The sequence below is a fragment of the Anomaloglossus baeobatrachus genome, chromosome 4, assembly GCF_048569485.1.
Source record: "Anomaloglossus baeobatrachus isolate aAnoBae1 chromosome 4, aAnoBae1.hap1, whole genome shotgun sequence".
Taxonomy (NCBI): domain Eukaryota; kingdom Metazoa; phylum Chordata; class Amphibia; order Anura; family Aromobatidae; genus Anomaloglossus; species Anomaloglossus baeobatrachus.
Window position 1 is genome coordinate 676,726,086 of NC_134356.1, and position 12,749 is coordinate 676,738,834.

At 48.3% G+C, this 12,749-nt stretch overlaps 1 protein-coding gene across 1 annotated transcript in view; it reads right to left on the bottom strand.

Annotated features, from left to right (window-relative positions):
- The window catches only part of LOC142304380 (NXPE family member 3-like), a 58,350-nt gene that overhangs the window by 10,309 nt on the left and 35,292 nt on the right, over positions 1–12,749 (bottom strand). The window contains exons 4-5 of the mRNA XM_075346690.1: positions 4,573–4,793; positions 4,074–4,144 (exon numbers count right to left, since the gene is read on the bottom strand). Coding sequence (XP_075202805.1) covers positions 4,074–4,144; positions 4,573–4,793 — 292 coding nt within the window. The remainder of the gene's footprint in view (positions 1–4,073; positions 4,145–4,572; positions 4,794–12,749) is intronic.

The following is a 12,749-nucleotide window of genomic DNA, read 5'->3' on the forward strand; positions in this document are numbered from 1 at the left end:
GGCTAACTCTCCCTGTCAACCCCAGTCCACTCCCATGTGAAACGTGTCTGGTGTGAACACCGGCAAACCACCTGTCTCTTACCCCAGATAGATACTGCTCCTTAACTCAGTTGCAGTACCCTGTGGTGACCAGTGCCCCAGGGGCGCCACATTAAGTGTATAGTATAATGTGTTTAAACGGCCAGTAGGTGGCCACAATGTGTAAGCTGCTTCCCTGGTACTCCCGGGCTAGAGGGAGTTAGTGAAGGGGATGGGGCTTAGTTTGAAAAAGAGCAGTTAAAAAGTCAGTTGGTGTGAGGAGAGTCCCTGAGGGAGAGGAGCAGACTGTGTCTGTGAGAGGCGTGGTGGAGGAAAATCTCAATAACTTTAATTTGGCATGACCTTGTGGGTCAAATCCGGGTGCCGGACCCACAGTGCGGCCCGGTTGGTGGCCATTCCCTGGTGGAGACCTAATGAATCCCCTCAGTCAGTGATAGGTCAGTGAGCTCTTGAGAGAAGAGTAGCCCCTGACTGACCGGAAATACGGTTGATTCTGCCGTGGATCGTGAAGCTGAAGGGGAGGAAGAGGAGCTAAGGGACCCCAACGGGAGCCTAAGTACCAGGGAAGCGGTCGACCGGAAAAATGTATGAATTATCTGATGCTATTGGTAACCCCTTCAGGGAACAAGATTGTGCCCGCCTCAGGTGAGACAAGAATATGTATTTGATGTTGACAAGAAGTTTGGTTGAAAGAACCTGTAACTGTGTCTGTGCTTGTGATGCATAAAGTCTGCTTATTACTGTATTGTACTAAAGTAAAGTGGCAGTTGGGGTGCAGAGGAAGAACACTGGGCTGCTCGGCAGACTCTGCCATGACTACAGTGGCCCCCAACCGCCCCTTTAACATTTGGCGTAGTCGGCAGGATGGACTTCCGTGTCCTGGCCCTGCTTGCAGGGCGAAGATTAGGTGGTGTGCTGCCGCCAGAGTGCGGCTGAAGAGAACTAAAATGGCCGCCGCAGTGCGGCTGAAAAGAACTGAAATGGCCGCCGCAGTGTGGGAGAAGATGCAGGTCCATCGTGGCTGTCTCCGCAGTGCTGTGGCGCAAAATGTGGCCAGCCCCTGGCTGGAGCAGAGATAGCTGTGCAGCCCCAGAGGGTGTGGCCGAGGAAGTGTCTTCACCCATTGATGTACAGAGGTGCAGTGGGTTGAGGCTGGAAGTAAATGGGTGCAGCAGCTGGAAGAGGCCCCACCCTGGAAGGCGCGGCCCAGAGGAAGTGGACTCCCTTGGGAGTCTGGGCTAGCGCCATTGTTGGTGTGTCGTCGAAAGAGAATGGGTCGGCTTCTGGTGAAACATGGTGGGAATAAAAAAGCAGCGGCTGCCATCCCATCGGTGAGAGTGGCCTGGAAGAAGTGACTGCAGCCGCAAGAAGCGGCGCTGCAGTCAGGAGGCCTAATGGAGTTGGAGGTTCCCTGGCAAGTTTCAATACGGGACCAGAGACACTGACAGCCAAGATCTATCTGAAAGCGGCAGCAGTGTAAAGTGTTGCAGGCGAGGGCACAGACCACGACAGGGGGGCCGTTCGAGATTGTCGGATCCGGGATCGTGGCTCGAGTGGCAGCCGGACCCAGGCTCGTGCAGCAGCCCGTTGCCCACAACTGAATAAAGGGGCTATTTACAGGGGAGAGTTTGTCAGTGATGCCACTCGTGGGTTGCGGTGATGGTTGATGACACCGCTGCTGCCTTGGTATGGGGTGCTCGGGGCTGATGGAGCGGGGCAGCAGGATGGTATCCCCTCCACGGGTAGGGGAGGTGTAGTCCCGGGGCCCAGGTGTAGGTGAAGTAGCGCACACCGGTAGACATGACAGGGGCCCTTCCTCCTGCACTTCTGTGTTGTTGTCTTGTGTGTTGACTAGTCCGCATGAAACTGGGTAAGTCCACTCCCGGTGTCTTTGCTGTAGGAGCTGTGGCCTGCGAGATCTGACCCTTGGGATTTTAGCAGGCACTTGCAGACACCCTATCCCCCGCGTTGGGCTTTCGTCTCGCTCTATCTGGGCTGCTGATGGGACAAGACTTGGAATCTTGTCCCCTGCTGGCTAATTGGAAAGATGCTTGAAGCTGTCCTCGCCCTAGGGTCCAGGTCCCCCGACTGCCTACCGGATTCCCGCTGTCGGCACCAGCGGGCTACAACCCTGCCCCGGTCCACTTAAGGTCTCCCACGACCGGATCTCCGTCGCTTGTAGCCCTGCTTTGCTGTCTGCCACCTAGTCAGCTCAGGTAGTCCGGTAGTCCGGGAGCTGCAACCCCCGACTACCACTTCACTCCTCTCACTTCAACTGTCCGAGCCTAACTGATGTGTTCCCTCCCCTTGACACCTCAGAACCCCTAGGTGGGCGTCACCATCTGCCTGGCCCCGCCCACTGGTGTGTCCCTATTGTCCTTGGGGGAGGTGACTAGGCTTTTGTGGCTGGTGTATGTACCTGTGTGGGGATGTGTTGGAGGCCAAAGGGAAGGGAATCCTGCATCTGGAAGATGGATGCAGTCTTCTGTGACACCCTGATTTTGTCAGGGCGTCACAAAAGCACGGTGTAAAGCTGGAGTCAGTGACGCTAAGCCCTTGTTGTGACTGTTGCACCTGGAGAAGAGGAATTGTTCTGTGTTCCTGAGGGCTGTAGCAGATAACTGTTGTGAGTACGCCTAACAATGGCTGAAGTCTGTGTGTTTCCCCCCCCACTGTTTGAAGTACTAAAAAACTGTTCCGTGTCCCTGAGGGTGAGCGGCCAGGAGGCCCTATGTTCTCTTTAAATTTTCTTTGGGCCAGAGAAGCAGCCGAAGATGTTTTATTTTTTTCCCCTCTCCTACTTCTGTTGTGCATGTTGCACCCCCCTTTGCTGGAATATCAGGACTGCCCCTTTAAGTCTTATAGACTTTCATCTGCAACATATGGACTGTGTCCCTTTATCCTGTGCCCTATGGAACTGTGACTCTGCCCGCCGGACAATGATGAGCAAGTGAGAGGACTGCTAAGTGTAAAAGGAGGCAATGGGAAAACCGAAGGGCTAGTCGGGCCGTGTCCAGGGACTTTGGACTCGTAGACCTGCCGGGTCCTGCTGAAGAAGGAGTTCTGAGAACTGTAAAAGCCCACATAAGCTACTTTGCCCATTTCGGTTGCGGTTGATTTTTCCAGTTTTCCGGTTCCCACTGTGAGTCCTTTCTGGTCGGGATCCCTCCAATCCCGGTGTATGTGGAATATGGAACAGGCTGTGGGTGTTCCCTGCACTCTCCGCGGACCCTGGAATCTCGTGTAGCTGTAGAGAACCCAGGCTGAGTTGGATGCTCCAAGCCACGGGTCCTATGGAGCTCCCAGAAGTGTGAGGTAAAAGAAGATTGGACCGAGAACCCAGGTGTGTGTCTCACCCCAAACTGTGCCCGGGGCTAACTGATCATGTGTAGAGGTGCTCCTTCCCTTCTCCCCAAGTGGTGCCCGCCCCCCCAGGAGGTTGTCCTAGTGACACGGAAAGTCCCATGCTTTGCGATGGCCACCCCCCTATCTACTCCAAGCCAACCCCTAGTGGGAAGGCACTTAACTGTTTGTGGTTTGTGAATGTGAGAAACACCAGCGATTAACCACTCCTTACCCGGGATGAGTACTACATCTTAAGAGAGATGCAGTACCCTGTGGCGACTGAAGCCTCAGGGGAGACACACTTACTATTTGCAACAAACTTTCTGATGATTCTGTGATCACCCCCCCCCCACAATGTCTTTTTTTCACTTTTTAGCGTCGGATAAGTCTGTTTTCTGGCCCATTTTGCCTGAGGAAAACATGCTGCCTAATAATTCTGCCGCACCCCCTTCATTACACAAATACACATCACCTGATCTGCTCCATCCAATCAGCATTCAGGTTTATACAGTACAGAAGTTGAAAATCTGCATAAAAATGATTAATTATAATAAGATCAAAATACTCACTAATAATTGTGCATATACTGTAGAGCAATCTAGTTAATAGAGGAGAGGGAGGAGGGGGATGCAGCTGCAACATTTACTTATTTTGTATACTATATCTACATATACATTGGGAGATCTTACCCACTGAGCTGCTGCTGGATGAGACATTGATTGGAGGTACTGACCCGGAGATAATCTTGTTAGTGACTGAGCTAGGAGGAGGCAACAAGGACAATAAGGTGAATGGACCTTATTACAATCCAAACTGCCAATAGCATATCCACCACTCATAAAAATCACTTTTAGATTAATGTAATGCTGGAAAAACCATTAATTGTCAATCAAGTAATTTTTTTTGTGTGTGATCACGTTACAGTTGCGATGACATCACTCACCTATGATGTCATAGCCGGCTATGACTTACAGAGGTAATAAATGTTACATCTCTAAAGCAGGAACATCCTGCAAGTGCGTGTGCAATTCCTTTAAGGCCAAATATTTTCTACCACATCACCAATTTGATGCAATAACATCATAGATGATGTGCTGATGCCACGCCCCCTGTGAAGTCACAACTGTCCTGATGACATCATTATTGTGATGAGGCTCCAGTAAATGTTGGATAGATGACCTCACTCACCCACTCAGTAGTGAGTCCTCCAGCTTGTTTGTCACTTTGTGGTATCCTCCCGCAATGTGATAGACGCGGGAGTCACACGGCAACGTCTGTGGTCGCACACATTGCCAGATGTTGCCTGTCATGGGGTCCTTATATGTGCACACGTCCTTTCCTGATATCTCCATGTTGCACTCCGTCATCTCGTTGGTGCCATTCAGTTGAAAGTAGCCATAAAAGTAGACCTGAGAAGCAGAAATGTGGTCACATGACAACATTATATCCTAGAAGACAATTTTCTCAGGGTCTGTGCACTGGAGCCACAGAGAGAGCTGCCAACAGCTGGGAGGTGGGGGGGCTGAATGGTGGTCCACCAACTGTCGTAGGAAGAGGTCATCAATATCTAAGTCTAGGGAACCCCTTTAAGAAAAATATGTTGCTAAAGAAGTCCCTGAGTATCAAGTGGATAAATAAGGTCCATGATCTCCGGACTTGGCTGATCATTGTATGGAGGACCACCAACTATCCTAGGGAGAGAGCATCAATATCTAAGTCTAGGGAACCCCTTTAAGAAAAATATGTTGCTAAAGAAGTCTCAGAGTATCAAGAGGATAAGGTGCATGGTCTCCAGACTTGGCCGATCATTGTACGGAGGACCACCAACTATTGTATTCTAAGAAGGGTCATCCATAGCTAACTCTAAAGAACCCTTTTTAGAAAAATATGTTGCCAACAAAGTCCCTGAGTATTAAGTGGATATAAGAGGTCCATGGTCTCCGAACTTGGCCGATCATTGTATGGCAGACCCCCAACTATCCTAGGGAGAGGTCATCAATATCTAAGTCTAAGGAACCCCTTTATAAAAAAATATGTTGCTAAAGAAGTCCCTGAGTATCAAGTGGATAAATAAAGTTCATGGTCTCCGGACTTGGCTGATCATTGTATGGAGGATCACCAACTATCCTAGGGAGAGGTCATCAATATCTAAGTCTAGGGAACCCCTTTAAGAAAAATATGTTGCTAAAGAAGTCCCTCAGTATCAAGTGGATAAATAAAGTCCATGGTCTCCAGACTTGGCTGATCATTGTATGGAGGACCACCAACTATCCTAGGGAGAGGTCATCAATATCTAAGTCTAAGGAACCCCATTAAGAAAAATATGTTGCTAAAGAAGTCCCTGAGTATTAATTGGATAAGGTCCATGGTCTCCCGACTTGGCTGATCATAGGTCCACCCTTCAGAAGCATCACATAGTCTTCAGGTAATGGATTTCCACCAGAATGAGACTTGTGATAAAAGGAACAAGCAAATGTATGGAAGAGTTTTGACTAGAACCAGAAGGTTCTAAACCAGCCTCATTCATAAAAACAGTCCCAAAGGAAATAAAACTGTCATAGTTGCCTCTTGCAACTAATCAAAGTTAAGCTTTCACAGAATGACCCTTGAATGATGGGCTAAACTTGATTTTGTTTTTATTTTTTTTTTCTCATTGAAATGGCTGTCTGAGACTTTGTTTTGTGGTAAAAAGTGTATTTTTGTAGCTAATACTGTGTATACTTGAGTATAAACCGACCCAAGTATAAACCGAGGCCACTAATTTTACCAGAAAAAAACTGGGAAAACTTATTGACTCGAGTATAAACCTAGGGTTATAAGACACACCCCAAATTTAGAGAAGGAAAATTGGTAAAAAATAATTTTTAATGTCAAAATTTGAGTCTGTGTTATAATCCAAGTGTGTCTTATATTAGCGCCCCAGGGCGGCACAATGTTGGTAGAGCGGCTCAGGAGGCTAGGTTGACGATGCTGTTGGCTCAGAGGACGGGGTTGTCCGTGGCTGAAGAGGGTCACTGGACAGGTCAGCACTACTTCGGGCTCGCAGGTGTCGGGGTTCAGAGGGGTCGGGGATATCGCCGTAGGTGGTGAACCCCATTGAGTCTGCTGGTAGGCTGCGGGCTCCAGTGAACCCACCAGCAGTTGATGAGATAGACTTCTTGAAAATGGGCGAGGAAGCGATGAGTGCGCAAATTAAGATCTTGGAGTGTCGAGATCTCAATCTGTGCACACGTCACTTCCGCGCCCATTTTCTTGACGTTTATCGTGTCATCCGCCGGCGGGCTCAATAGGGCACGTAGCCTGCTGGCAGGCTCAATGGGGTCCAACACCCACAGTGACACCCCTGAGCCCCCAGTATCACTGGCTCTTCTGAGCCACAGTATCACCGACCCTCCGTCCTGTGACCCCACTCCTCCACTTTATCCGCTTATAAGACACACCTTTATTGTTCCCCCAGTTTGGGGGGAGAAAGTGCATCTTATAATCCAAAAGAGGGACCCTCACTTGAGTATATGCCGAGGTGGGCTTTTTCAGCATATAAAATGTGCTGAAAAAGTCAGTTTATATATATGGTAATTAACTTTGTAATTTACAGTCATATGAAAAAGTTTGGGCACCCCTATTAATGTTAACCTTTTTTCTTTATAACAGTTTGGGTTTTTGCTATTTCATTTTCATATATCTAATAACTGATGGACTGAGTAATATTTCTGGATTGAAATGAGGTTTATTGTACTAACAGAAAATGTGCAATCCGCATTTAATCAAAATTTGACCGGTGCAAAAGTATGAGCACCTCAACATAAAAGTGACATTAATATTTTGTAGATCCTCCTTTTGCAAAAATCCCAGCCTCTAGTCGCTTCCTGTAGCTTTTAATGAGTTCCTGGATCCTGGATGAAGGTATATTTGACCATTCCTGTTTTCAAAACAATTCCAGTTCAGTTAAGTTTGATGGTCGCGAGCATGGACAGCCGCTTCACATCATCCCACAGATGTTCAATGATATTCAGGTCTGGGGACTGGGATGGCCATTCCAGAACATTGTAATTGTTCCTCTGCATAAATGCCTGAGCAGATTTGGAGCGGTGTTTTGGATCATTGTCTTGCTGAAATATCCATCCCCTGCGTAACTTCAACTTCGTCACTGATTCTTGCACATTATTGTCAAGAATCTGCTGATACTGAGTTGAATCCATGCGACCCTCAACATTAACAAGATTCCCTGTGCCGACATTGGCCACACAACCTCAAAGCATGATGGAACCTCCACCAAATTTTACTGTGGGTAGCAAGTGCTTTTCTTGGAATGCCGTGTTTTTTTGCCTCCATGCAGAACGCCTTTTTGTATGACCAAACAACTCAATCTTTGTTTCATCAGTCCACAGGACCTTCTTCCAAAATGTAACTGGCTTGTCCAAATGTGCTTTTCCATACCTCAGGCGACTCTGTTTGTGGCGTGCTTGCAGAAACAGCTTCTTCCGCATCACTCTCGCATACAGCTTCTCCTTGTGCAACGTGCTCTGTATTGTTGACCGATGCACATTGACACCATCTGCAGCAAGATGATGCTGCAGGTCTTTGGAGGTGGGTCTGTGGATTGTGCTTGACTGTTCTCACCATTCTTCTTCTCTGCCTTTCTGATATTTTTCTTGGCCTGCCACTTCTGGGCTTAACAAGAACTATACCTGTGTTCTTCCATTTCCTTACTATGTTCCTCACAATGGAAACTGACAGTTTAAATCTCAGAGAACTTTTTGTACCTTCCCCTGAACAACTATGTTGAATAATCTTTGTTTTCAGATCATTTGAGAGTTGTTTTGAGGAGCCCATGATGACACTCTTCATAGGAGATTCAAATAGGAGAACAACTTGCAAGTGGCCATCTTAAATACCTTTTCTCATGATTGGATACACCTGCCTATGAAGGTCAAAGCTCAATGAGGTTACAAAACCAATTTAGTCCTTCAGTAAGTCAGTAAAAAGTAGTTAGGAGTGTTCAAATCAAGAAATTGATAAAGGTGCCCATACTTTTACACCGGTCAAATTTTGTTTAAATGCGGATTGTACATTTTCTGTTACAACAATAAACCTCATTTCAATCCAGAAATATTACTCAGTCCATCAGTTATTAGATATATGAAACTGAAATAGCTGGTGCAAAACCCAAATTGTTATAAAGAATAAAGGTTAACATTAATAGGGGTGCCCAAACTTTTTCATATGACTGTATTTAAAGGAGTTTTCCCACTAACAAAGTTAATTTCAAAGTTGATCTTGGAATAATAATAATTTCCACTATTAAATGTGATTATATAAAATCTTCCTGCACTGAGAAAATCTTATATATGTGCCCCTGCTATGTGCTGTGTAATGGCCGTGTCTGACCATACAGGGACATGGTCTGATCATACCACATCTTCTGGGCAGGGGAGGATGCAAAAGAGAGTATAAAGACATTACAGCATGGGATCGTATCTGATTCTTTCTGTGAGGTGTGAGGTAGCAACCACCAATGTGGTAAATGGTCGCTATATGTCGCAGTGGAGAATGTCGCTGCGATATTAAACTGAAGAGGTTGCTATGGGACTTGTAGTTCCACAAAAGCTTGTTTCTGCATATAAGGGTCAGGTTCCCTTTAATAATGCCTGTGTGCTGTGCAGGTCTGGAGAATCAGACCTCCACCTGTGGGTGTGTCCAGTCTGATTTAGGAGACTCAGTGTGTGTTCTGCAGAGTGTGAGAGCAGAGCAGGGAGCTCTGGAGGTATCAGCCTGTGTGGAGGCTGAACACAGGGCTCTGGAAGAGAGGTCTGAGAGTGCTGCACATGGAGGATGTGTGCTGGAGGTCTCAGTCTGTGTGAAGACTGGAGACAGACTTTTGGAAATCAGTCCAGGTGAGGACTGGGGAAAAGACTGCAGCCTGGCTGGAGAGGGCTGGAGGCTGCAGGAAGCAACCACAGTGAGTGTTCGCTGGCAGGGGCCAGAGTGTGGAGACTCCACTATGGACATTTAATGGACTGGAAGCCCACGGTATGTGGATGTGTTATATTTTCCTTTAAGTCGGGAAAGGCTTTGTTACATTTTGTTTGAGTGTTTTAAATAAACTGCCAGAATTTTTATAAAGAGACTGTAGCTGTGTTGCTGAAGCTACCTTGCACCGCTGCAAGTGAGTGGAACCCCCCAGGTTGCGGGGTGCAACCTTACATATGGTGGAGAATGCGGGCGTGCGGTCTGGTTGCTAGGGGCAACACAGCCTGGTTGCTAAGGGCAATGGCCTAGGACGTATTGCTGTGTATCGGTGGGTCCACGAAAAATTGTTTTGAAGTAGTTTGCGGTGGATTGGCGGGTCCACGAAAATTTTGTCTGCGCACTCAAGCAGCTGGCGGTGGATCGGCAGGTCAATCCGGGATTGCTGGGTCCTGCTTGGTGAGCAGTGATACACCACAGGCTGGAGATCCTGGTTGTATGGGCGGTACAACCAGGAAAGGTTAGTAGTAACCAACCCCCCCCCCTTCTTGAACCACCGGGTATTACCCATTAGAGCGCCCCTCCTGTTGCTCTTCTCGTTTCAGCATGAAGGAGCTACTGAAACACCTGCCACAGAACCAGCAGCAGCACCAACAGCATGTGCCAGGAGGTCCAGCGACAGCCGTGGGGGCTGAGATTCCAAAAGGAAGGATAGCTCATACGGACGCTATGGAGGAGCTGTACCAGTTCCTTGTGCGTGGACAGCAGGAGCCGTCAGTGCGTCAGGGACTTATGGAAGACAGAGGCCGGGACCGATTGTTCAGGAATGAGTCGGCGTCCGCCTAAGGAAGCCTCTCTTCCTTATGAGGTTACACAGATACCCTGTGATATATTGAGGGGTAATGAGGAAATGGTGCCTTCTAAAAAGGACTGTCCAGAGTTAGGGGTGACCAAGGGAAATAGAGGGTCTCCCCAACTTAGTGAAGTGTCGTCTCCAAAGGGAAGTGACAGTGTGAGCACTAAAATTAAAGTAGCTCCAGAAAAGGGGGGCTGACACCTGGCTAAGTGGGGACAAGTTAGTCCAGGACACCAGGGGGAGTGACGATGACTCCAGTAAAGACACTGACTTTACTAAAGTGACAAACGAGTACAGTGACGTACTGATGAGCAAAGAGGGGAAAACCTCCTGTCGCCGAAACCGCAAGAGGCGCAGAGGGGCGGAGCAAGCTACAATTTCTGACAATATGGTCCAGATAGAGACAGTGTCGTGTATTTCTGCCCAAAGTGTAGATACCCTTCCAGAATCTGAGTGTGCAGAGAAGGTTGAGAAAGGCACGTTGCCGATAGCAACCGCTAATGTAGAGTCGGACAGCAAAATCATGCCAAAGAAAGATGAGTCTGAGCTGGAACTGACACATTGTAACAACAGAAATCAGCAGGGTGAAAACGCAGAAAAGGAGCCGGCCAAGGAAGTACTGGTGGTGTCCCTTATGACTTCCCAGTGTGAAGCTCATGGTCAGTTGAGTGTAAGCACTATAGGATATCAAATCCTGGAAAGTACTGTAAGAGATGACATCCTAGAGAGTGGTGATGGAGAGAAAATCCACAAAGATTATGTTGACCAGACTGGTGGTCCATCCAGTGCTGGGATGATGGACAGTGAAAATAGCACCAAAGCTTTACAAGGAACAGAGTACCATGCTGAAGGGTGTGACACCCTGGCAGGAAAAGAAAAGGCTGAAGGTGACACTGCAAAGCCCCAAGAGGAAGTTGAAGGTAATGCAGTGAGGGTCCAAGAAACAGCTGGTGCTGAAGTGGAAAGAGCCTCTGAGGAGGTGAAGTCTGGACCAGAGGTCTCCTCCGGAGATGAGAGCTTGACTGACCCAGATGGTAAGACCAAGATGGAAGACACAGAGATTGACTCCACTCAGAAGGAGACACCGAAGATTAAAAGCAAAGAGAAACCCAAAGGCTCTGAAGCTGGGGCTGAACCTGAGGAGTGTGTAACTCGAGAGGTGGAGCCTTTGGTGAAGAATAAAGATTTATGCAAGAGACCAAAGGGACAGTTTAATGTCACTGAAGGTAAAGGAGCCCGTTTAGTCCTTAAGTGCATGGTAGATGTGCCAGAAGACTTGAGAGATGCCTGTGCCAGTGAGGCGGTACATGAAAACTTCAAGACGGCCGTAGGAGCCTATAAAGTGTACTTTGCCCCAGAGTCTTGTCGGTTGGTGGTATGCTCTGTAAGTGATGTCACAAAGAAGCGGGTGGCTATCCTGAGTGGCATGCACCTACAGTGTCTTCACACGAAGTGGCTCATCTCTACAAAGATGGCAGAAGACACCAGACGATTGGAGCATATGAAGCAGCTCATCGCAGCATTTCAGGAAGTGGTGGTTGTGAAGAAACCATTAATTGGGCTTCCAATAAGAGCACTGAGAAGTAACATTCAGCAAGCCAGGAAGGTTCCAGGTATTACAGCTGTTGAAGTAGAAGAACACAGTGGAACAGTCCGAATCTATGGGAAAACTGCAGAAGCAGAGAAGACAGCTAAAAGGCTGTTGGAGTTTGTGGAAGAAGTCACACAAGTGCAAGGAGAACTTGTCAAGAAGCCGACTGGGATACCTGGAAGAACTAAAGCAATTGAGTCTTGAAAGACAGAAGATTGCAGAGAAACTTTGTCAAGTTAGTGTGAGGTCGCGACCGCTTTCGGGACAGGGCCCAAAGAAGTGCGGTCCACCTGGTGACTGTGTTGCTTCAGATGGCAAAGGAAGCAGGTCCTGTAGTAAAAGGAGCCAAGGTTATAGAGGACCTAATTATACATCGGGCTATAGCACAGACTCTGAAGACTCTAAAGCGGGCTTTACACACTGCGATATCGGTCCCGATATCGCTAGCGTGGGTACCCGCCCCCATCTTTTGCGCGACACGGGCAAATCGCTGCCCGTGCCGCACAACATCGGCCAGACCCGTCACACATACTTACCTGCCCGACGACGTTGCTGTGACCGGCAAACCGCCTCCTTTCTAAGGGGGCGGTCCGTGCGGCATCACAGCGACGTCACTGAGCGGCCGCCCAAAAGAAACGGAGGGGCGGAGATGAGTGGGACGTAACATCCCACCCACCTCCTTCCTTCCGCATTGTGGCCGGGAGGCAGGTAAGGTGAGCTTCCTCGTTCCTGCGGTGTCACACGGAGCGATGTATGCTGCCGCAGGAACGAGGAACAACCTCGTTACTGCTGCAGTAACGATTTTTGAGAATGGACCCCCATGTCACCGATGAGCGATTTTGCACGTTTTTGCAACGATGCAAAATCGCTCATCGGTGTCACACGCAACGGCATCGCTAATGCGGCCGGATGTGCGTCACCAAATCCGTGACCCCAACGAGTTCGCATTAG